Source organism: Bombina bombina, chromosome 2 (assembly GCF_027579735.1).
Source record: "Bombina bombina isolate aBomBom1 chromosome 2, aBomBom1.pri, whole genome shotgun sequence".
Classification (NCBI taxonomy): domain Eukaryota; kingdom Metazoa; phylum Chordata; class Amphibia; order Anura; family Bombinatoridae; genus Bombina; species Bombina bombina.
In genome coordinates this window covers 1,333,444,115-1,333,469,912 of record NC_069500.1, presented here as the reverse complement: position 1 = coordinate 1,333,469,912, position 25,798 = coordinate 1,333,444,115, and the positions used below count along the sequence as shown (strand labels likewise).

Here is a 25,798-nt window from a genome sequence, read left to right as displayed (position 1 = left end):
TTGCATCAAGGCAAGTGCTTCAGGTTTGCATCAAGGCAAGTGCTTCAGTTTTGGCTCAGGGATTATCGATAGAGTTTCTGTGACAGGTCAGACAGTGCTAAGGACATTGCATAATGTCAACTTATATGGACAGCATCCAAGGAAAAAATCCTTGCTTGCTCTTCGGCACAAAACTGCAAGATTAAACTTTGCTAAACAACATGAAAAGCCTTATCTGAATCATGACAATGACAATTTTCGGGTTTAAGTGTAAAAGTAAAACATTGTATGTCTCACTGAGCAATAGCATATCTATGATGCTATTTATTGATTATTGTATTCTTCAGTGACTGATGAGCTGCTTCGCAAGAATATCAGACAGTCAATCCACCATGAAACAGAATCATTATTTAAATGGACAGTCAGCTCAACACCTTACATCACAATATAATATTTAGGGCCACATTGGAGCGTATACATTTGTGCACGAGCGATAAGGGGTTTGTGCTCATTGGGCTTACAAGTGTCACAAAACACATAAAAATACATTACAGAGTACATTTACACTCATAATAACACTAATAAAAATTATTTAAAAAAATATTGCACAAAAAAGTTATAAGGGCTCAAAGATATCAAATCTCAGGTGTTAGAGAAGAAAAAAAAAGGCTTGCAAAGGGATTTAACATTGAGATACATACATATACATCTCTAAATATGTATATGTATGTATATTTATATATATATATATATATATGTGTGTGTGTGTGTCTATAAATGTGTATTTATATGTGTATATATGTATTTACCAACATATATACACAAACACATATATACTGTACATATGTACACAAGTGCATTTATTGTACTGTATTTATTGTAAATATTTCACATTCCAATGTTCTGTACATAGCAGAATATGTTCTATGTATTAATAAATAGAGATTCCTAAATATATATCTGTTAATATCTATATATATATATATATATATATATATATATATATATATGTATATATATATATGTGTGTGTGTGTGTGTGTGTGTGTGTGTATATATATATATATGTATATATAGATATAGATATATATTGTACCAAAATACCATCAGATATATGTAGAAATATGTATTTATGAATAAAAAGAACATTGAAATGTGAAATATTCATATTTTCATATAGGGTTAGCGCACATGAGAATATGTGATCAGGTTTCCGCGAGAGTGGGGTGGTTTTTTTCACTTCTTTTTCTCCATTGACTTCTACGGGGGAATAAGGGAACACGCACGCAATATTCTAAGTTCCAATGAGCGTAAAAAATCTTATAGCGCTATTAACACAGAAACGGGAGTGTTAATTAGCGCTCCACTTGCAATCTGGCCCTTAATCAGCATATAAAATATGCAATGCATATTAGGTATTTATTTTGACTGATTTTCCTGTAATTTACCATTCAAATTGTATTTTTCTACACCTCCAGAAATGCTACATTTACAATAATTAAGTTTAGTGCTGTCTGACAGGCCCTGCAACTTACTACAGAGTAAGTACTTTGATAAATGCAAGAGCCCATTTACATCTTGTTTTAATTGGCTAAAGTAGAGTGGATAAAATAGATTAAATCAAGAGAATTGTCAGTGTCCTGAAGTTGCAAAACCATGCATAATTTGCTAAAAAATGATATTTAGGGAGAAAAAAAAGAAAACATTTATATTTTGACCCACCCTGGTAGCAATCTTCAATGAAGATTGATATTTCATATTTTATGAAAAAGATAATTTTTTTCGATTGATTATGCAGGCACCGACCTATTCATAGAAATATGGCGACAAATTGACTGTTTTGTTACAAGATTCAATACACTACCTCTTACAGGCTTCTATCATCCAAGCCTCTGATTGCAAAGTATCTTAAAGGTCACAGGGCATGCTGAACATAGCTGCAAACCAGTGATGTGCAGTCACTAGAGGCAGGTGAGGCAGTGCTTCACCTCTCATATGGGCAAAAATATATATTTCTCCTACATTGGTGTATCCGGTCCACGGCTTCATCCTTACTTGTGGGATATTCTCTTCCCCTACAGGAAGTGGCAAAGAGAGCACACAGCAGAGCTGTCCATATAGCTCCCCTCAGGCTCCGCCCCCCAGTCATTCTCTTTGCCGCTCTGAACAGAACAAGGACTGGGATTTTACTCAAACCTGTTTGTAGTTCCCAAAAAGGAAGGAACTTTCAGGCCAATTCTGGATTTAAAGATCCTAGACCAATTACTCAGAGTTCCATCATTCCAAATGGAAGCCATTCGGATTACCAGTTCGTGGCTCTTCCCTTTGGAGTGGCCACTGCTCCGAGAATTTTCACAAAGGTGCTAGGGTGCCTTCTAGCGGTGCTAAGGCCAAGGGGCATTGCAGTAGCACCTTAACTAGATGACATTTAATACAGGCGTCGTCTTTTCACAAAGCAAGGGCTCATACGGACATTGTTCTAGCCTTTCTAAGGTCTCACGGGTGGAAGGTGAACATAGAAAAAAGTTCTCTGTCCCCATTCACAAGGGTTCCCTTCCTGGGAACAATAATAGACTCGGTAGAAATGAAAATCTTTCTGACAGAGGTCAGGAAACTAAAACTTTTGAACACTTGTCGAGTTCTTCAATCCATTCCTCAACCCTCCATAGCTCAGTGCATGGAGGTAACAGGACTAATGGTTGCGGCAATGGACGTGGTTCCTTTTGCTCGAATTCATTTAAGACCATTGCAACTGTGCATGCTCAAACAGCTATGGGGCATTACAGATCTGGATCTGATGGCGTCACGTCAGAACTTCAAAGTTACACGTTACGGGTCCAGGTCCAGGGATCCCAAGACGACATTGGTAGATACCTTAGTAGCGCCTTGGTCGTTCAATCTAGCTTATGTCTTTCCACCGTTTCCCCTTCTCCCCCGGCTAGTAGCCAGGATCAAGCAGGAGAAGGCTTCGGTAATTCTAATAGCTCCTGCGTGGCCACGCAGGACTTGGTATGCAGACCTGGTGAATATGTCTTCGGTTCCACCATGGAAGCTGCCTTTGAGGCAGGACCTTCTAATTCAAGGTCGATTCGAACATCCAAACCTAGTTTCTCTGCAACTGACTGCTTGGAGATTGAACGCTTGATTCTAGCTAAACGTGGGGTTTCGGAATCAGTTATAGATACTCTGATCCAGGCTAGAAAGCCTGTCACCAGGAAAATTTACCATAAGATATGGCGGAAATATCTTTGCTGGTGCGACTCCAAGGGTTACTCATGGAGTAAGATTAGGATTCCAAGGATACTATCTTTTCTCCACGAAGGATTGGAGAAAGGTCTGTCAGCTAGTTTTTTTAAGGGACAGATATCTGCTCTGTCTGTTTGGTTACACAAGCGTCTGGCAGCCATGCCAGATATTCAGGGTTTGTACAGGCTTTAGTCAGAATCAAGCCTGTCTACAGACCTGTGGCTCCTCCATGGAGTCTAAATTTAGTTCTTTCAGTTCTTCAAGGGGTTCCGTTTGAACCTCTACATTCCATAGATATTAAGTTACTATCTTGGAAAGTTTTGTTTTTTTGTAGCTATTTCTTCTGCTAGAAGAGTTTCTGAATTGTCTGCTTTGCAGTGTAATTCACCCTATCTGGTGTTTCATACAGATAAGGTCGTTTTACGTACCAAACCTGGTTTTCTTCCAAAGGTGGTTTCCAATAAGAATATCAACCAGGAAATAGTTGTTCCTTCTCTGTGTCCTAATCCAGTTTCTAACAAGGAACGTCTGTTACACCATCTTGATGGGGTTCGTGCTTTAAAGTTTTATCTAAAAGCAACTAAAGACTTCAGACAAACATCGTCCTTGTTTGTCGTCTATTCTGGCAAGAGGAGAAGTCAAAAGGCGACTGCGACCTCTCTGTCTTTCTGGCTGAAAAGCATCATCCGGTTGGCTTATGAGACTGCTGGAAGGCAGCCTCCTGAACGAATTACAGCTCACTCTACTAGAGCTGTGGCTTCCACATGGGCTTCCAAGAATGAGGCTTCTGTTGAACAGATTTGTAAGGCAGCGACTTGGTCTTCACTGCATACGTTTGCCAAATTTTACAAATTCATTACTTTTGCTTCTTCGGAGGCTATTTTTGGGAGAAAGGTTTTGCGAGCAGTGGTGCCTTCCGTTTAGGTTACCTGACTTGTTCCCTCCCTTCATCCGTGTCCTAAAGCTTTGGTATTGGTTCCCACAAGTAAGGATGAAGCCGTGGACCGGATACACCAATGTAGGAGAAAACAGAATTTGTTTACCTGATAAATTTCTTTCTCCTACGGTGTATCCGGTCCACGGCCCGCCCTGGCATTTTGGTCAGGTTTAAATTTATTTTTTGTAAACTACAGTCACCACTGCACCTTATGGTTCTCCTTTTTCTCCTAACCGTCGGTCGAATGACTGGGGGGGCGGAGCCTGAGGGGAGCTATATGGACAGCTCTGCTGTGTGCTCTCTTTGCCACTTCCTGTAGGGGAAGAGAATATCCCACAAGTAAGGATGAAGCCGTGGACCGGATACACCGTAGGAGAAAGAAATTTATCAGGTAAACATAAATTCTGTTTTTTTTATTGGCTTTTTTAAAAAAAAATTGTAATTTTTTTTCCCCCAGCATTTTTTTCTCTCACAGCTATATGTTGTGCAATGGAGAGGCACAAGCAGGTCTGCCCACCATTACACAACATGCTGCGCCACCTACTGGATGCAAGTGGTTAAGATCATTGCATGGCCCATTAACTGCTTATTTGAGGCAGTCCTATTTGGGCTGAACCAATCAAGTGAGAGGCATTAGTAAGTGGAACTTAGGGTTGGGGCTGGATGTTAAATCATATAAAACAAAACAAAAACGGAAAAAAACAACTTTCATATATTTTGTTGCTGTGCTGTGAAGCTGCAAGCTTTGCTAAAGTGAAAAAGAGAGTTCTATTCTTCCCCTCTAAGTGCAGTGGAATGTGCCACTGTCACTTCCTGAATCCTTACAAAGCAGGAAGAGAGGCACAGAGAGCAGTGTTTCAGCCACATCTTATTAAAGTAAGATTTTACTGAAAGGGATTCAGTTAGTGAAAATGATAATTTAATGAATGTGGTTTAGTGTTTTTCTCTTGTTAAGTGTGTTCAGTCCACGGGTCATCCATTACTTATGGGATATATTCTCCTTCCCAACAGGAAGTTGCAAGAGGATCACCCAAGCAGAGCTGCTATATAGCTCCTCCCCTCACATGTCATATCCAGTCATTCTCTTGCAACCCTCAACAAAGAAGGAGGTCGCGGGAGGAGTTGGAGTTTTTACTTAATTATTCTTCAATCAAAAGTTTGTTATTTTAAATGGCACCGGAGTGAGCTGTTTTTCTATCTCAGGCAGTATTTGGAAGAAGAAACTGCCTGCGTTTTCTATGATCTTAGCAGGCGTAACTAAGTTCCACTGGCTGTTCTCGACATTCTGAGGAGTGGGGTAACTTCAGAACATGGGAATAGCATGCGGGGTCCCCCGCAAATGAGGTATGTGCAGTACAATATTTTCTGGGAATGGAATTGACTAAGAAAATACTGCTGTTACCCGTATGATGTAAGTACAGCCTTAAATGCAGTAGTAGTGACTGGTATCAGGCTGATAAATGTATGCACAGTAGAGTTATTTTCTAGGGACTAGAATTTGACTGAGAAAATACTGTTAATACTGAAATAATGCTTAAGCCTTATCTGCAGTGGTAGCGACTGGTTGCAGGCTTAGTGATAACTTTGCATGACATTTAAATATGTTTTTTTTCGTTTTCTGAGGTACTTTGGTGATAAATCCTTTTGGGCATGAATTTTTTTCCACATGGCTAACGTATATTTCTGCATAGAAACCGTTATACCAGGTCTCCCTCTGTTGTAAATGAGCGGGAGGGGCCTCTTTTTAGCGCCTTGTTGCGCAGTTAAAATTCTATCAGTCTTCCTGCTTCTTCCTCCTTGATCCAGGACGTCTCTAGAGAGCTCAGGGGTCTTCAAAATTCGTTTTTGAGGGAGGTAATCAGTCACAGCAGACCTGTGACAGTGTGTTGGACTGTGATAAAAACGTTTAATATTAATTTGATATCCGTTTTTTTGGTTACTGAGGGGTTAATCATCCTGTTGCTAATGGGTGCAATCCTCTGCTAATTAATAAATTTAAAGAATTGTTGACTATAACTGAATTAGTTCTTTGTTACTCAACTGTGTTTTTTAATAAGCGCTGCAGCGTTTTTTATATTGCTTGTAAACTTATTGAAGTAATTTCCAAGCTTGCTAGCTTCATTGCTAGTCTGTTTAAACATGTCTGATACAGAGGAATCTGCTTGTTCATTATGTTTAAAAGCCGATGTGGAGCCCAATAGAAATATGTGTACCAATTGTATTGATATTACTTTGAATAAAAGTCAATCTGTACCGATAAAGAAATTATCACCAGACAACAAGGGGGAAGTTATGCCGTCTAACTCTCCTCACGTGTCAGTACCTTCGTCTCCCGCTCGGGAGGTGCGTGAGATTGAGGCGCCAAGTACATCAAGGCCCTTACAAATCACTTTACATGATATGGCTAATGTTATGAAAGAAGTATTATACAATATGCCCGAGTTAAGAGGCAAGCGCGACAGTTCTGTGTTAAGGACAGAGCGCGCCGATGACACGAGAGCCATGTCTGATACTGCATCACAATTTGCAGAACATGAGGACGGAGAGCTTCATTCTGTGGGTGACGGTTCTGATTCGGGGAGACCGGATTCAGAAATTTCAAATTTTAAATTTAAGCTTGAGAACCTCCGCGTGTTGCTAGGGGAGGTGTTAGCAGCTCTGAATGATTGTGGCACGGTGGCAATCCCAGAGAAATTATGTAAGCTGGATAAATACTACGCGGTGCCGGTGTGTACTGACGTTTTTCCTATACCAAAGAGGCTTACAGAGATTATTAGTAAGGAGTGGGATAGACCCGGTGTGCCTTTTTCCCCTCCTCCGATATTTAGAAAATGTTCCCTATAGACGCCACCACACGAGACTTATGGCAGACGGTCCCTAAGGTGGAGGGAGCAGTTTCTACTCTAGCCAAGCGTACCACTATCCCGGTGGAGGATAGCTGTGCTTTCTCAGATCCAATGGATAAAAAATTAGAGGGTTATCTTAAGAAAATGTTTGTTCAACAAGGTTTTATATTACAGCCTCTTGCATGCATTGCGCCTGTCACTGCTGCAGCGGCATTCTGGTTTGAGTCTCTGGAAGAGGCGATTCGCACAGCACCATTGGATGAGTCTCTGAGCAAGATTAGAACCCTTAAGCTGGCTAATGCATTTGTTTCGGATGCCGTAGTGCATTTAACCAAACTTACGGCTAAAAATTCCGGATTCGCCATACAGGCGCGCAGAGCGCTTTGGCTTAAATCCTGGTCAGCAGATGTAACTTCTAAGTCTAAATTACTAAATATTCCTTTCAAAGGGCACACCTTATTCGGGCCCGGCTTGAAGGAAATTATTGCTGACATTACTGGAGGTAAACCCTTCCTCAGGACAGGGCCAAATCGAAGGCCAAACAGTCTAATTTTCGTGCCTTTTGTAATTTCAAGGCAGGAGCAGCATCAACTTCCTCCGCTCCAAAACAGGAAGGAACTACTGCTCGTTACAGACAGGGTTGGAAAGGCAACCAGTCATGGAACAAGGGCAAGCAGGCCAGAAAGCCTACTTCCGCCCCTTAGACAGCATGAAGTCAGGGCCCCCTTTCCGGAGACGGATCTAGTGGGGGGCAGACTCTCTCTCTTCGCCCAGGCTTGGGCAAGAGATGTACAGGCTCCCTGGACGTTGGAGATTATATCTCAGGGATACCTTCTGGATTTCAAAACTTCTCCTCCACAAGGGAGGTTTCATCTGTCAAGGTTATCAACAAACCTAGTAAAGAAAGAGGCATTTCTACAATGTGTACAAGACCTCTTAGTGATGGGAGTAATCCACCCAGTTCCGCGGACGGAACAAGGGCAAGGGTTTTATTCAAATCTGTTTGTGGTTCCCAAGAAAGAGGGAACCTTCAGACCAATCTTAGATTTAAAAATCTTAAACAAATTCCTAAGGGTTCCATCGTTCAAGATGGAAACCATTCGGACCATCCTACCCATGATCCAAGAGGGTCAATATATGACCACAGTGGATTTAAAGGATGCCTACCTTCACATACCGATTCACAAAGATCATTATCGGTACCTAAGGTTTGCCTTTCTAGACAGGCATTACCAGTTTGTAGCGCTTCCCTTCGGGTTAGCTACGGCCCCGAGAATTTTTACAAAGGTTCTGGGCTCTCTTTTGGCGGTACTAAGACCACGAGGCATAGCGGTGGCTCCGTACCTAGACGACATTCTGATACAAGCGTCAAGTTTTCAAAATGCAAAGTCTCATACAGAGATAGTTCTAGCATTTCTGAGGTCGCATGGGTGGAAAGTGAACGTGGAAAAGTTCTGTTACCACTCACAAGGGTCCCTTTTCTAGGGACTCTTATAGATTCTGTAGAGATGAAGATTTACCTGACGGAGTCCAGGTTACCAAAGCTTCTCAATGCTTGCCGTGTCCTTCACTCCATTCCAAGCCCATCAGTAGCTCAGTGCATAGAAGTAATCGGCTTAATGGTCGCGGCAATGGACATAGTGCCATTTGCGCGCCTACATCTCAGACCGCTGCAACTATGCATGCTAAGTCAATGGAACGGGGATTACTCAGATCTGTCCCCTTTGCTAAATCTGGACCAGGAGACCAGAGATTCTCTTCTCTGGTGGTTGTCACGGGTTCATCTGTCCAAAGGAATGACTTTTCGCAGACCAGATTGGACGATTGTAACAACAGATGCCAGCCTACTAGGCTGGGGAGCAGTCTGGAACTCCCTGAAGGCTCAGGGATTGTGGACTCAGGAGGAGAAACTCCTCCCAATAAACATTCTAGAATTAAGAGCAATATTCAATGCTCTTCTAGCTTGGCCTCAGTTGGCAACCCTGAGGTTCATCAGATTTCAGTCGGACAACATCACGACTGTGGCTTACATCAATCATCAAGGGGGAACCAGGAGTTCCCTAGCGATGTTGGAAGTTTTGAAGATAATTCGCTGGGCAGAGTCTCACTCTTGCCACCTGTCAGCGATCTACATTCCAGGCGTGGAGAATTGGGAGGCGGATTTTTTAAGTCGCCAGACTTTTCATCCGGGGGAGTGGGAACTTCACCCGGAGGTATTTGCCCAACTGATTCATCGTTGGGGCAAACCGGATCTGGATCTCATGGCATCTCGCCAGAACGCCAAGCTTCCTTGTTACGGATCCAGGTCCAGGGACCCGGGAGCGGTGCTGGTAGATGCTCTAGCAGCCCCTTGGGTTTTCAACATAGCTTATGTGTTTCCACCTTTTCCGTTGCTACCTCGACTGATTGCCAGGATCAAACAGGAGAGAGCATCGGTGATTCTGATAGCGCCTGCGTGGCCACGCACGACCTGGTATGCAGACCTAGTGGACATGTCGTCCTGTCCACCATGGTCTCTACCCCTGAGGCAGGACCTTCTAATTCAGGGTACTTTCAACCATCCAAACCTAATTTCTCTGAGGCTTACTGCTTGGAAATTGAACGCTTGATTCTATCAAAGCGTGGGTTTTCGGATTCGGTTATTGATACATTAATACAGGCTCGGAAACCTAGTACAAGAAAAATTTACCACAAGATATAGCGTAAATATTTATATTGGTGTGAATCCAAGAGTTACTCATGGAGTAAGGTTAGGATTCCTAGGATATTGTCTTTTCTACAAGAGGGTTTAGAAAAGGGCTTATCCGCTAGTTCACTAAAGGGACAGATTTCTGCTCTGTCTATTCTTTTACACAAGCGTCTGGCAGAGAATCCAGACGTCCAGGCTTTTTGTCAGGCTTTGGCTAGGATTAAGCCTGTGTTTAAAGCTGTTGCTCCTCCGTGGAGCTTAAACTTGGTTCTTAAAGTTCTTCAGGGTGTTCCGTTTGAACCCCTTCATTCCATTGATATTAAGCTTTTATCTTGGAAAGTTCTGTTTTTGATGGCTATTTCCTCGGCTCGAAGAGTCTCTGAGTTATCTGCCTTACATTGTGATTCTCCTTATCTGATCTTTCATTCAGACAAGGTAGTCCTGCGTACTAAACCTGGGTTTTTACCTAAGGTTGTTTCTAACAAGAATATCAATCAAGAGATTGTTGTTCCATCCTTATGTCCTAATCCTTCTTCAAAGAAGGAACGTCTTTTGCATAATCTAGACGTGGTCCGTGCTCTGAAGTTCTACTTACAGGCAACTAAGGATTTTCGACAAACTTCTTCTCTGTTTGTCGTTTACTCTGGACAGAGGAGAGGTCAAAAGGCTTCGGCTACCTCTCTCTCTTTTTGGCTTCGTAGCATAATACGCTTAGCCTATGAGACTGCTGGACAGCAGCCTCCTGAAAGAATTACAGCTCATTCCACTAGAGCTGTGGCTTCCACCTGGGCCTTTAAGAATGAGGCCTCTGTTGAACAGATTTGCAAGGCTGCAACTTGGTCTTCACTTCATACTTTTTCCAAATTTTACAAATTTGACACTTTTGCTTCTTCGGAGGCTGTTTTTGGGAGAAAGGTTCTACAGGCAGTGGTTCCTTCTGTTTAATGTTCCTGCCTTGTCCCTCGCATCATCCGTGTACTTTAAGCTTTGGTATTGGTATCCCATAAGTAATGGATGACCCGTGGACTGAACACACTTAACAAGAGAAAACATAATTTATGCTTACCTGATAAATTTATTTCTCTTGTAGTGTGTTCAGTCCACGGCCCGCCCTGTCTATTTGAGGCAGGTTCTAAATTTTAAATTATAACTCCAGTCACCACTGCACCCTATTGTTTCTCCTTTCTCGTCTTGTTTCGGTCGAATGACTGGATATGACATGTGAGGGGAGGAGCTATATAGCAGCTCTGCTTGGGTGATCCCCTTGCAACTTCCTGTTGGGAAGGAGAATATATCCCATAAGTAATGGATGACCCGTGGACTGAACACACTACAAGAGAAATAAATTTATCAGGTAAGCATAAATTATGTTTTTTACTCTTTTACAGCAGGGTCGTTTTTGTATATTGTTTACTCAAACTTTACACCCACTAACTTAGCAGCTTGCCTCTGTACTTCACACTAAATTATAGACTCATTTTCTGAACTCTATGTAGCTCTGCTGTTTTATTACTTAAAAATGCAGTGGTCCCTCTCCCCCCCCCCACTTGTGTGTGTGTGTGTGTCTCTCTCTCTATCTATCCATCTCTCTCCTTATGTGTTGTTCTTCCCCATGGTCTATTTCTCTCTCTGTCTCTCTTCCTCCCCCTCTGACTCTCATCCCTTATGTGTCTCTCTAACCCTCTGTGTGTGATTGTGTGTCTCTCTCTCTCTCTAACCCTCTGTGTGTGATTGTGTCTCTCTCTCTAACCCTCTGTGTGTGATTGTGTCTCTTTCTCTCTCTCTCTCTCTAACCTTCTGTGTATGATTGTGTCTCTCTCTCTTTCTCTCTCTAACCATCTGTGTGTGATTGTGTCTCTCTCTTTCTCTCTCACCCTCTGTGTGCGATTGTGTCTATCTCTCTTTCTCTCTCTCTAACCCTCTGTGTGCGATTGTGTCTATCTCTTTCTCTCTCTCTAACCCTCTGTGTGTGATTGTGTCTCTTTCTTTCTCTCTCACCCTCTGTGTGTGATTGTCTCTCTCTCTCTCTCTAACCCTCTGTGTATGATTGTGTCTCTCTCTCTCTAACCCTCTGTGTGTGATTGTGTCTCTCTCTCTAACCCTCTGTGTGTGATTGTGTCTCTCTCTTTCTCTCTCAACCTCTGTGTGATTGTGTCTCTCTCTCTCTAACCCTCTGTGTGTGATTGTGTCTCTCTCTCTCTCTAACCCTCTGTGTGTGATTGTCTCTCTCTCTCTCTCTCTCTAACCCTCTGTGTGAGATTGTGTCTCTCTCTCTCTCTCTAACCCTCTGTGTGAGATTGTGTCTCTCTCTCTCTCTCTAACCCTCTGTGTGTGATTGTCTCTCTAACCCTCTGTGTGAGATTGTGTCTCTCTCTCTTTCTCTCTCTAACCCTCTTTGTATGATTGTGTCTCTCTCTATTTTTCTCTCTCTATAACCATCTGTGTGTGATTGTGTCTCTCTCTCTAACCCTCTGTGTGTGATTGTGTCTCTCTAACCCTCTGTGTGTGATTGTGTCTCTCTTTCTCTAACCCCTCTGTGTGTGATTGTGTCTCTTTCTCTCTAACCCTCTGTGTGTGATTGTGTCTCTCACTCTCTCTTTATTCCTCTCTCTCTAACCCTCTGTGTGTGATTGTGTCTCTCTCTTTCTCTCTCTCTAACCCTCTCTCTCTCTAACCCTCTGTGTGTGATTGTGTCTCTCTTTCTCTCTCTCTCTCTAACCCTCTGTGTGTGATTGTGTGTCTCTCTCTCTAACCCTCTAACCCTCTGTGTGTGATTGTGTCTCTCTCTCTTTCTCTCTAACCCTCTGTGTCTCTCTCCCCCCGTCTCTCTCTCCCTTTCCCCCCAAGTGCTTTTCTGTGTTTCTGTCTACCTTTTATTTATTTAATTAATTAATTAATTGGTAGTGCCATCTGATGGTGTGGCTTTATTTAAAGGGGTGGGGTCAAGCGCCCCACCATCTTTTAATTTCACCAGCCGCCACTGGATCAAGACATTTTTATATTTACTGAATAATGAAAGAATCTATAAGCATAATTTGCAGCATTAAAGTAAAAAGTATGTTTTAAACATATTTTAATGGGCATGGATTTCTAGATCTCATAATCAGAGCAAGCATTGTGTTATCTGGCAAGAGTTTCTGTTACAATCATTTTAGACTAAAATCAGATGTATACTAAGTTGACCAGTTTTCCAAGACACCATTTAAAGGGACATGAAACCCATATGAAACCCATATGCAAATTTAAATAACTTTCCAATTTACATCTAATATCTAATTTTCTTCATTCTTTTGATATCCTTTGTTGAAAATCATATCTTAATATGCTCAGTAGCTGCTGATTGGTGGCTGCACATAGATACCTCATGTGATTGGCTCACCCATGTGCATTGCTATTTCTTCAACAAAGGATATCTAAAGAATGAAGGCGTATCCTAGCCACTGCCTCACCAGCCTCTGACATCACTGCACGTCACTGCTGCAAACATTAGCCTTTTGGCCTTTCCTAGCTGATATTGCCAGATAAGTGTTCTGGCTAAGCCATTGAGCAGTGGATGTTGTTTGCAAATCAAATAATTGTAGCTTGCTTTTCAGTCAACATGCTATTTAAACAGAAACTTGATTCCACAATTCCCAAATCGTCAAAACTGTAAAAAACTGTAGAGAAATTCAGGGGCATATTCTTACTCCCTCTGTAAAGATATTTTATATCCAGAGAAACATTTCACCCTAAAATCAGCGATCTCAAAATATCAGCTTGAGGTTGTGATAGTGAGAAGTAGTCAACCTTCTCTCTCAAGCAAAGTCAGAGTGAATTAAGGCATGCTCAAGTATGTCCATATCCATCACTTATACATACTAGACACCTGGACAGCCTAGATTTCAAAGGTTTTGGTTTTTTGGTTATTACCGACTAGAACTCAAGAATGCTTCATCAACAGATCTTTTCTCTTGTAAGGTGTATCCAGTCCACGGATCATCCATTGCTTGTGGGATATTCTCATTCCCAACAGGAAGTTGCAAGAGGACACCCACAGCAGAGCTGTTATATAGCTCCTCCCCTAACTGCCATATCCAGTCATTCTCTTGCAACTCTCAACAAGCATGGAGGTAGTAAGAAAGAGTGGTGAAAAATATTTTTTTCTTTTTCTTCAATCAAAAGTTTGTTATTTTTAAATGGTACCGGAGTTGTACTATTTTATCCCAGGCAGTAAATAGAAGAAGAATCTGCCTGAGTTTTCTATGATCTTAGCAGGTTGTAACTAAGATCCATTGCTGTTCTCACATATGTCTGAGGAGAGAGATAACTTCAGTGGGAGAATGGCGTGCAGGTTAATCTGCTATGAGGTATGTGCAGTTACAATTTTTTCTAGAAATGGAGTCTCGCCAGAACGCCAAGCTTCCTTGTTACGGATCCAGGTCCAGGGATCCCAAGGCGACGCTGATAGATGCTCTAGCAGCGCCCTGGTTTTTCAACCTGGCTTATGTGTTTCCACCGTTTCCTCTGCTCCCTCGACTGATTGCCAAGATCAAGCAGGAGAGAGCATCAGTGATTTTGATAGCGCCTGCGTGGCCACGCAGGACCTGGTATGCAGACCTAGTGGACATGTCATCCTTTCCACCATGGACTCTGCCTCTGAGACAGGACCTTCTAATTCAGGGTCCTTTCAACCATGCAAATCTAATTTCTCTGAGACTGACTGCCTGGAGATTGAACGCTTGATTTTATCAAAGCGTGGCTTCTCCGAGTCAGTCATTGATACCTTAATACAGGCACGAAAGCCTGTCACCAGGAAAATTTACCATAAGATATGGCGTAAATATCTTTATTGGTGTGAATCCAAGGGTTACTCATGGAGTAAGGTCAGGATTCCCAGGATATTATCCTTTCTCCAAGAAGGTTTGGAAAAAGGATTGTCAGCTAGTTCTTTAAAGGGACAGATTTCTGCTCTGTCTATTCTTTTGCACAAGCGTCTGGCAGATGTTCCAGACGTTCAGGCATTTTGTCAGGCTTTAGTTAGAATCAAGCCTGTGTTTAAACCTGTTGCTCCGCCATGGAGCTTAAATTTGGTTCTTAAGGTTCTTCAAGGAGTTCCGTTTGAACCCCTTCATTCTATAGATATCAAACTTTTATCTTGGAAAGTTCTTTTTTTGGTAGCTATTTCCTCGGCTCGTAGAGTCTCCGAGTTATCTGCCTTACATTGTGACTCTCCTTATCTGATTTTCCATACGGATAAGGTAGTTCTGCGTACCAAACCTGGGTTTTTACCTAAGGTGGTATCTAACAAGACTATCAATCAAGAGATTGTTGTTCCATCCTTGTGTCCTAATCCTTCTTCAAAGAAGGAACGTCTATTACACAATCTGGACGTGATTCGAGCTTTAAAGTTTTACTTACAAGCTACTAAAGATTTTCGTCAAACATCTGCTTTGTTTGTTGTCTACTCTGGACAGAGGAGAGGTCAAAAGGCTTTGGCAACCTCTCTTTCTTTTTGGCTAAGAAGCATAATCCGCTTAGCCTATGAGACTGCTGGACAGCAGCCTCCTGCAAGGATTACAGCTCATTCTACTAGAGCTGTGGCTTCCACTTGGGCCTTTAAAAATGAGGCTTCTGTTGAACAGATTTGCAAGGCGGCGACTTGGTCTTCGCTTCATACTTTTTCAAAATTCTACAAATTTGATACTTTTGCTTCTTCGGAGGCTATTTTTGGGAGAAAGGTTTTACAGGCAGTGGTACCTTCCGTTTGAGTACCTGCCTTGTCCCTCCCTTCATCCGTGTACTTTAGCTTTGGTATTGGTATCCCACAAGTAATGGATGATCCGTGGACTGGATACACCTTACAAGAGAAAACACAATTTATGCTTACCTGATAATTTTATTTCTCTTGTGGTGTATCCAGTCCACGGCCCGCCCTGTCATTTTAAGGCAGGTAATTTTTAAATTTAAACTACAGTCACCACTGCACCCTATGGTTTCTCCTTTCTCGGCTTGTTTTCGGTCGAATGACTGGATATGGCAGTTAGGGGAGGAGCTATATAACAGCTCTGCTGTGGGTGTCCTCTTGCAACTTCCTGTTGGGAATGAGAATATCCCACAAGTAATGGATGATCCGTGGACTTGATACACCACAAGAGAAATAAATTTATCAGGTAAGCATAAATTGTGTTTTTGTTGAATGTCTAATGCAATTAGGTATTGTGGAAAAAGATTATAGTTTTCAAAGAGTGAGTTCCATATTAACAATGCAAGAGTGTAGGTTGATGGTGATCTCTTTTAGACCATTTGGCATTGAACACGCATGAAAGATCAATATTGAATCTCTGTTGATGCAATTTTCTGTTAATTAATGCTTTCTCAGATTCACCATAGAAGATGACCATTTGCTTTGCCTGCATTACTAAAGAAGGTATCCAGATATATAATCAACTGCATGATATACTGATTGTGGTTCTTTCTGGGGACCTCACATGCAATCATCAATAATTTGTTAGTATTTCCTGCCCAAACATGACTGCTTGGTCATTGTGGAGAAAACATATCTTATACAAACTGTATCTTTTTGAGAGGAGAACTTCAAACTCCTTTAAATGTGATTTTATTACCATAAGATGTAATAGCCAATATGTTTGAGTTAATGAAGTAAGTCTCTACAGAGCCTGGGTCAATCCATACCGGGTTGGGACCTTTGCCAATTGTAATCTTTTTAACCTCCAGTTTGCTTAGTGAGTCTAAGACATTGTCCATATGTTTTTAACCATCTTCTGCCTGTCTTCTGACCCATTCTTTTGCCTAGCCCTTTTGACTAATTTTGCTGTTTTTTTATACCAACTTAGCCTGTCTACTGACCTTTTTTGCCATGGCCTTAAACTTAAATGCACCAGTACTGTTGCCAACTTAGCTTGTTGATTTTAATTATCTCTACTTGTCCTTCTAATGTCAGTCATGTATTGGGCTGTGCAAATTCTGTGTTCTTTGCACTATTACTCAGCCTCTGGGGACTGACTTTGTGATAGACACTCAAAGTCTGTCACTGATGCAAAGAGCCACATGAATTCAGTGAACACAAATACATCTTCTGGACATTATAGCAGGCCGTATGCTTGGAACAAGCAGTTGTCATGTGGACTTCTGGGAGTGCGACATCTCAACATATCATGAATTTATCTCTGGTCTTTAAAGGATTGATGATATATACTTTTGAGCCATTACCTCTGAAATCTTACATTGAAGAATTATTATTATTTTTTTTGGGGGGGGGTTGTTCCTAAATTCCTATCAAAGGTGGTTTCCACATTTCATACCTCTAAAGATATCTGTCTTTCAAAAGTTTGCCTTGATAAGAAGCCAGTGGTTGTGAAATTACTTCTCACTTTGCTTGTGGTCACTGTTTTCACGTATATATTGATTGGGCAAAAATGGCAGAAAGCTGACTAACTAATGGAAATTCCACAGTGACATTTCTCTCTTCAAAAAATTTGGAATTCTCCTAACATATTTCAGATGCACTATACATTGGATGTTTTAACCTCTGCTGAGGCTAAGTTTGTATTGGCTTATTTAGCTCAGTTTGTGTGATTTGCTTACTGTTCTTGTATTCTACTGTTTGATAAATCTTCATTGGTGAGGGCTGCTAGGATGAGTCAAGATAATGAAAAATTAAATCATAGTTACTTACATTTCCTTATATCCATATATTGTCTAAGTTTTAGCTTGAGTGTCACTCACAAAGTTTCCCTCCCGTTCATTATTGCTTTTTAACAAAGATACGGCCAGATTACGAGTTTTGCGTTATGAGCGGCTCGGTAATAACTTGCAGGTTATTTCCACCGCTCACCTTTAATAGCACCGCTATTACAGGTTTTCCAAAAAGCAGGCAATATGGTTGCGTTGAGCTCCATACCGCACACAAATACCAGCGCTGCTTTGAGCTGGTTTTACGTGCTCGTGCACGATTTCCCCATAGACATCAATGGAGAGAGCCAGCTAAAAAAAAAGCCTAACACCTGCAATAAAGGAGCGTAAAGCTCTGTAACGCAGCCCCATTGATTCCTACGGGAAAGAAAATTTATGTTTACACCTAACACCCTAACATAAACCCTGAGTCTAAATACCCCTAATCTGCCACCCCCGACATCGCCGACACCTACCTACACTTATTAACCCCTAATCTGCCACCACCTACATTATACTTATTAACCCCTAATCTGCCGCTCCCGACATCGCCGCCACCTACCTACACTTATTAACCCCTAATCTGCCACCACCTACATTATACTTATTAACCCCTAATCTGCCGCTCCCCTAACATCGCCGCCACCTACATTACAGTTATTAACCCCTAATCTGCTGCCCCCAACGTCGCCGCCGCCACTATACTAAAGTTATTAACCCCTAAACCTCTGGCCTTCCACATCATTAACATAAATATATTAACCCCTAACCCTAAGTCTAACCCTAACACCCCTAACTTTAATATAATTAAAATAAATCTAAATAAAACTTACTATTATTACCTAACTAATTCCTATTTAAAACTAAATACTTACCTGTAAAATAAACTCTAAGCTAGCTACAATATAACTAATAGTTACATTGTAGCTATATTAGGTTTTATTTTTATTTCACAGGTAAGTTTGTATTTATTTTAACTAGGTAGACTAAATATTTACTAACTATCTAGTTAAAATAAATACAAAATTACCTGTAAAACAAAACCTAACCTGAGTTACACTAACACCTAAAATTAAATAAATTACATTAATTAAATACAATTAACTAAATTACAAAAAAATAAACACTAAATTACACAAAATAAAAAAGAAATTATCAAATATTTAAACTAATTACACCTAATTTAATAGCCCTAAAATAAAAAAGCCCCACCAAAATAAAAAAACCCTAGCCTAAACTAAACTGCCAATAGCCATATAAAAGGGCCTTTTGCGGGGCATTGCCCCAAAGAAATCAGCTCTTTTACCTGTAAAAAAAAAAATACAAACAACCCCCCCAACAGTAAAACCCACCACCCACACAACCAAACCCCCCAAATAAAATCCTATCTAAAAAACCTAAGCTCCCCATTGCCCTGAAAAGGGCATTTGGATGGGCATTGCCCTTAAAGGGGCATTTAGCTCTTTTTCCTTGCCCAAACCCCTAATCTAAAAATAAAACCCACCCAATAAACCCTTAATAAAACCTAACACTAACCCCCGAAGATCCACTTACAGTTTTTGAAGACCGGACATCCATCCTCATCAAGCCAGGAGAAGTCTTCATCCAAGCAGGCAGAAGTCCTCAACGAAGACGGGAGAAGTCTTCATCCAAGCGGCAAGAAGTCGTCCTCCAGGCGGGCAGAAGTCTTCATCCAGACGGCATCTTCTATATTCATCCTTCCGACGCGGAGCGGCTCCATCTTCAAGACGATCAGCCAATAGGATTGAGCTTGCATTCTATTGGGTGATTGGAACAGCCAATAGAATCCGAGCTCAATCCTATTGGCTGTTTGGATCAGCCAATAGGATTGAAGCTCAATCCTATTGGCTGATTGCATCAGCCAATAGGATTTTTTACCCTTTAATTCCGATTGACTGATAGAATTCTATCAGCCAATCGGAATTCAAGGAATGCCATCTTGGATGACATCATTTAAAGGAACCTTCAGTGTACGTCTGGTACCGTACAAAGAGGATGCTCCGTGCCGGATGTTTTGAAGATGGAGCCGCTCCGCCTCGGAAGCATGATGATAGAAGATGCCGTCTGGATGTAGACTTCTGCCCGCCTGGAGGACGACTTCTTGCCGATTGGATGAAGACTTCTCCCGGCTTCGTTGAGGACTTCTGCCCGCTTGGATGAAGACTTCTCCCGGCTTGATGAGGATGGATGTCCGGTCTTCAAAAACTGTAAGTGAATCTTCGGGGGTTAGTGTTAGGTTTTATTAAGGGTTTATTGGGTGGGTTTTATTTTTAGATTAGGGGTTTGGGCAATGAAAAATAGCTAAATGCCCTTTTAAGGGCAATGCCCATCCAAATGCCCTTTTCAGGGCAATGCCCATCCAAATGCCCTTTTTAGGGCAATGGGGAGCTTCGGTTTTTTAGATAGGATTTTATTTGGGGGGTTTGGTTGTGTGGGTGGTGGGTTTTACTGTTGGGGGGGGTTGTTTGTATTTTTTTTTTACAGGTAAAAGAGCTGATTTCTTTGGGGCAATGCCCCGCAAAAGGCCCTTTTAAGGGCTATTGGCAGTTTAGTTTAGGCTAGGGTTTTTTTTATTTTGGACGGGCTTTTTTATTTTGATAGGGCTATTAGATTAGGTTTAATTAGTTTAAATATTTGATAATTTCTTTTTTATTTTGTGTAATTTAGTGTTTATTTTTTTTTGTAATTTAGTTAATTGTATTTAATTAATGTAATTTATTTAATTGTATTGTAATGTTAGGTGTTAGTGTGAGGCAGGTTAGGTTTTATTTTACAGGTAAAATTTGTATTTATTTTAACTAGATAGTTAGTAAATAGTTAATAACTATTTACTAACTAGTCTACTTAGTTAAAATAAATACAAACTTAGCTGAGAAATAAAAATAAAACCTAAGATAGCTACAATGTAACTATTAGTTATATTGTAGCTAGCTTAGGGTTTATTTTACAGGTAAGTATTTAGTTTTAAATAGGAATTATTTAGTTAATAATAGGAATTTTTATTTAGATTTATTTTAATTATATTAAAGTTAGGGGGTGTTAGGGGTTAATAACTTTAGTATAGTGGCGGCGGTGACGTTGGGGGCGGCAGATTAGGGGTTAATAATATTTAACTAGTGTTTGCAATGCAGGAGTGCTGCGTTTTAGGGGTTAATATGTTTATTATAGTGGCGGCGATGTCCGGAGCGGCAAATTAGGGGTTAATAAATTTATTATAGTGTTTGCGATGCGGGAGGGCCTCGGTTTAGGGGTTAATAGGTAGTTTATGGGTGTTAGTGTACTTTGTAACATTTTAGTTATGAGTTTTATGCTACAGCTTTGTAGTGCAAAACCCATAACTACTGACTTTAGATGGCGGTACGAATCTTGTTGGTGTAGGCTGTACCGCTCACTTCTTGGCCTCCCAGGAGCTATGGAAGTCCCATTGAAAAAGGACTTTTTGAGAGGTGCGGTAGTTACGTTGCGTTACGGCCAAAAATGTGTGCGGTACAGCTATACCTACAAGACTCGTAATAACAGCGGTAGTGAAAACGCAGCGTTATGAGCCATAACGCAAAACTCCTAATCTAGCCGATAGTATTTGTTAGCAAGAGGTGGAGTCCTATTCCATCCAGGAAAGGTGTGGATTTAGGCTTTTGGTTTCTGTCTGTCACCCTGTAAAAGAAGACACAACAAAATACGGAAGATACAGAACTTACTACTAATTCTAATAATTACACACTCATCACAATCGCTGCTGGGTGTTGAAGTGAGTAAATAAAGGGAACAATAAGTGCTGCATTTGTGATCTGTCAATCAATGGTTTAAGCCATTGGTTTTTGGTGTATCACTGTCCTGAATCAGCACCCAGCCTCCTGGTCCCAGCAGCCTCGTGGGGTGGATTTCATCTGGACTAATGAGTGCTGTTTCTATGTTGAACATATTACTTGTTCATTAAAATTAAAGGGATTATCCAGCAAACAAACCATACAGCTATAATTATTTGTATATTTACCCAAAAGAGATATCTTCTAAATTTTTAAGCTGGCCTTTAGATAAGTGGGAAAAAGTTTTGTTTGTAATATATATATATATATTTATATATATGATGCTAAGCTGCAGAGAAATATAATAAATATATCTGCTAAGAATGTCCAAAAGTACTGTTTTCATTCACTTTAGGATTAATGGGAAAGATGTTAACGTGCACAGTGAGTAAAATTCAATAACAGTCTGCCCAGTTCCTAAATTATTTAATGGACTCTGTTTACTAAAGCTTCTTCTTTCTTTAGTGAATAGGCTTCATGGAATAATATATGAATGGAAGAGACTATCTGTGAATTTGTACTGGTGTTTTAACGCTTAATTCCCAGTGCGGATTTTAATTGGACAGGGCAGAAAAACAATGCAAAATTACATTTTTAAATACAGATGTTAGTAAATATTTTGCTTTGCAGTGATTCCTTTCTGATGCATATATAAAAAATACTTTAATGACCCTTTATGTACAGTGGGAACATTATACTGTGATTTTTTTCTCCACAATGTTCAGCTCAAAGCAAGTTTTCAGAACTGTCTCACATATGTAAATGGGGAGGTTTTGTTTAGACATTTTCTCTCAGTATGACTGCTTAAAGGGACAGTTTTTTTCAACAAGGGATACAAAGAGAAGGAAGCACAGTTTAATTTTGACTTTAATATGCCTCTGCTATTTTGTAACTTACATATTTGGTTGGAACAGACGCTAAATCTATTTCTACAATATTTAACAGAATTCTTTTGAAGAGGACCACTGGAAGGAGCTGGTACGGAGCCGTGAGCGTCAAGCAGAGCTTCTCCAGCATGGAGTCTTGTCAAAAGATACTGCGCTACGGATAGCGACATATCAAGCAGCAAGAGCTGGAACGTCCACTGCCTAAGTGCCCTGCATAAAACCAGTTATTCAGTCACATGGATTCCTGCACAGTTTTATATAGCGACTTCTAGCTGCTATGTGAAAGATAAGACTGGATTCATTGCTAGAATAACCAAATATGGAATAAACTAACAATGCAACAGTATCATTTCCTATAATTAAAATCAATTTATACATATTGAATCTCCTAGTGGCGATTAAATCTTATGTGAGTCTCAAGCTTGAAATTTCTTTTTTTATATATCTCAAAAACTGTTATTTTTTGCATATATTTTGTTTCATTTGTAAAATTTCAAATAAATAACCACTATTGGTAAATCTTACCTAATACAGTGCTAGTGAGAAGACATTATTGCAGGAGTGATGTCAGACAATATATTTATGCGCAGGGCTGGAAATGTATATCACTATAGTCTACCACCAGTAAGGGGGGGAATATGGTGTATGTATATGTGAACATCAAAATGGTACAATATATTAAAAATTAATTCTATTCCAGAGAGTGCTGTCATACCTGTGCAATACATTGCTGTTGAGTACATGTGTGTGTGTGTGTGTATATATATATATATGGGCTTATAGACCGATCAACATGGGGACACCTTGTAAGTTGGTGACTGGCTAAGCAGAATATGGCTATTTCTTTCATGTAATTGGCAAGAGTCCATGAGCTAGTGATATATGGAATATACAATCCTACCAGGAGGGGCAAAGTTTCCCAAACCTCAAAATGCCTATAAATACACCCCCTCACCACACCCACAATTCAGTTTTACAAACTTTGCCTCCCTATGGAGGTGGTGAAGTAAGTTTGTGCTTGATTTTCTTCTGTGATATGCGCTTCTCAGCATTTTAAAGCCAGATTCCTCTCAGAGTACAGTGAATGTCAGAGGGATGTGAAAGGAGTATCACCTATTGAATTCTATGGTTTTCCTTGCGGGATATCTTTTCATAGGTTCTCTGTTATCCGTCGTAGACATTAATCTCCTACCTCCCTTTTCAGATCGACGATATACTCTCATAATCCATTACCTCTACTGATAACTGTTTCAGTACTGGTTTGGCTATCTGCTATATGTGGATGGGTGTCTTTCGGTAAGTATGTTTTTTATTACTTAAGACACTCTCAGCTATGGTTTGGCACTTTATGCATTAATATAAAGTTCTAAATATATGTGTTGTATTTATATTTGCCATGAGTCAGGTTTATGTATATTTCCTTTTGCGGACTTCCAGTTTCAAAATTGGGAAAACATATTTAGGAAGTTATTTCTTTCATGTAATTGGCAAGAGTCCATGAGCTAGTGACGTATGGGATATACAATCCTACCAGGAGGGGCAAAGTTTCCCAAACCTCAAAATGCCTATAAATACACCCCTCACCAAACCCACAATTCAGTTTTACAAACTTTGCCTCCTATGGAGGTGGTGAAGTAAGTTTGTGCTAAGATTTCTACGTTGATATGCGCTTCTCAGCATTGTTGAAGCCCGATTCCTCTCAGAGTACAGCGAATGTCAGAGGGACGTGAAGGGAGTATCACTTATTGAATACGATGATTTCCCTAACGGGGGTCTATTTCATAGGTTCTCTGTTATCGGTCGTAGAGATTAATCTCCTACCTCCCTTTTCAGATCGACGATATACTCTCAAATTACCATTACCTCTACTGATAACTGTTTCCTTACTGGTTTGGCTATCTGCTATATGTGGATGGGTGTCTTTTGGTAAGTATGTTTTTTATTACTTAAGGCACCCCAGCTATGGTTTGGCACTTTATGCATTTATATAAAGTTCTAAATATATGTATTGTACTTATATTTGCCATGAGTCAGGTTCATGTATTTCCTTCTGCAGACTGTCAGTTTCATATTTGGGGAATATAAACATCTTTTAAAAATGAAATGTATTTCTTACCTGGGGTTTAGTCTTTTTTTCAATTGACTACTTCTTACAAATTGCGGGCGGTATTAGGCCCGCGGGTGCGACAAATGCTAAACTTTATTGCGTCATTTTTTGGCGCGAAATTTTTTTTGCCGAGAAAAGATACGTCTATGACACAAGTTCGTCATTTCCGGCGTCATACTTGACACCGAGACCTTTCACATGGTTGCGTCATTAGTGACGCAAGTGTGTCATTTCCGGTTATTTTTTGGCACCAAAAAAGTTTAGTTACGTTGTGTGTCATTTTTTGGCGCCAAACTTTTTCATTATTTCAATACCCCATTGATGTTTGCCTCTTGCTTTTTTCTATCAGAGGGCTATGCTATTTGCATTTTTTCCCATTCCTGAAACTGTCATATAAGGAAATAGATAATTTTGCTTTATATGTTGTTTTTTCTCTTACATTTTGCAAGATGTCTCACTTTGACCCTGCCTCAGAAGCTTCTGCTGGAACATTGCTGCCTGACATCGGTTCTACAAAAGCTAAGTGCATTTGTTGTAAAGTTGTAGAAATTATGTCGCCGAATGTCATTTGTAATAGCTGTTTTTATAAACTTTTACATTCAGATAATGTGTCCATCAGTAATAGTACATTGCCAGTTGCAGTTTCTTCAACTTCTAATGTGCATAATATACCTGTAAATTTTTAAAGAATTTGTTTCTGATTCTATTCTGAAGGCTTTGTCTGCATTTCCACCTTCAAATAAATGTAATAGGTCTTTTAAAACTTCTCATTTAGTTGATGAAATTTCAAATGACCAACAATATGATAATTTATCCTTTTCTGATGAGGATCTATCTGATTCAGAAGATCCTCCTTAGACATTGACACTGACAAATCTACTTATTTATTTAAAATAGAGTATATGTGTTCTTTATTAAGAAGTGTTAATTACTTTGGATTGCTGAGGTAACCAGTCCTCTTGACGTTTAAATGCTGTTTTTAAACCTCCTGTGGCTTCTCCAGGAGTTTTTTCCTATTTCTGATATGATTCTAAGGAATGGAATAAGCCAGGTACTTCTTTTATTCCTTTTTTAAGGTTTAAAATATTGTATCCTTTGCCAACAAAATTTATAGAGTTTTGGGAAAAGATCCCCAAAATTGATGGGGCTATTTCTACTCTTGCTAAACGTACTACTATTCCTTTAGATAGAAAGCTTGAATCTTATCTAAGGAAGGCCTATTTATATTCAGGTCATCTTCTCAGACCTGTAATTTCTTTGGCTGATGTTGCGGCTGCATCAACTTTCTGGTTGGAGAATTTAGCGCAACAAGAATTGGATTCTGACGTATCTAGCATTATTTGCTTACTGCAACATGCTAATCATTTTATTTGTGATGTTAGATCCATGTCTTTAGCTTTTTTTTTTTTTTTTAAATTTCACAGCAAGTATAATTAAGGTATATACACAAAGAAAAAAGTCAGAAACAATATTAGGACATCTCACAAGGTATCAAGGACCATCAGTAAAGTAAACATAGTGCATAATAAGAATACAAAAACATTAAATCATACCTTTCTTCAATTGAAACTAGAACAAAATACCATTTCTTTAGGTATATAAAGACTTAG

At 40.1% G+C, this 25,798-nt stretch overlaps 1 protein-coding gene across 1 annotated transcript in view; it reads left to right on the top strand.

Annotated features, from left to right (window-relative positions):
• CFAP99 (cilia and flagella associated protein 99) overlaps positions 1-22,778 on the top strand; it is a 260,465-nt gene extending 237,687 nt beyond the window's left edge. Inside the window, exon 15 of the mRNA XM_053700308.1 lies at positions 22,140-22,778. Coding sequence (XP_053556283.1) covers positions 22,140-22,286 — 147 coding nt within the window. The 3' untranslated portion in view covers positions 22,287-22,778. The remainder of the gene's footprint in view (positions 1-22,139) is intronic.
• The last annotated feature ends 3,020 nt before the right edge of the window (positions 22,779-25,798 follow it).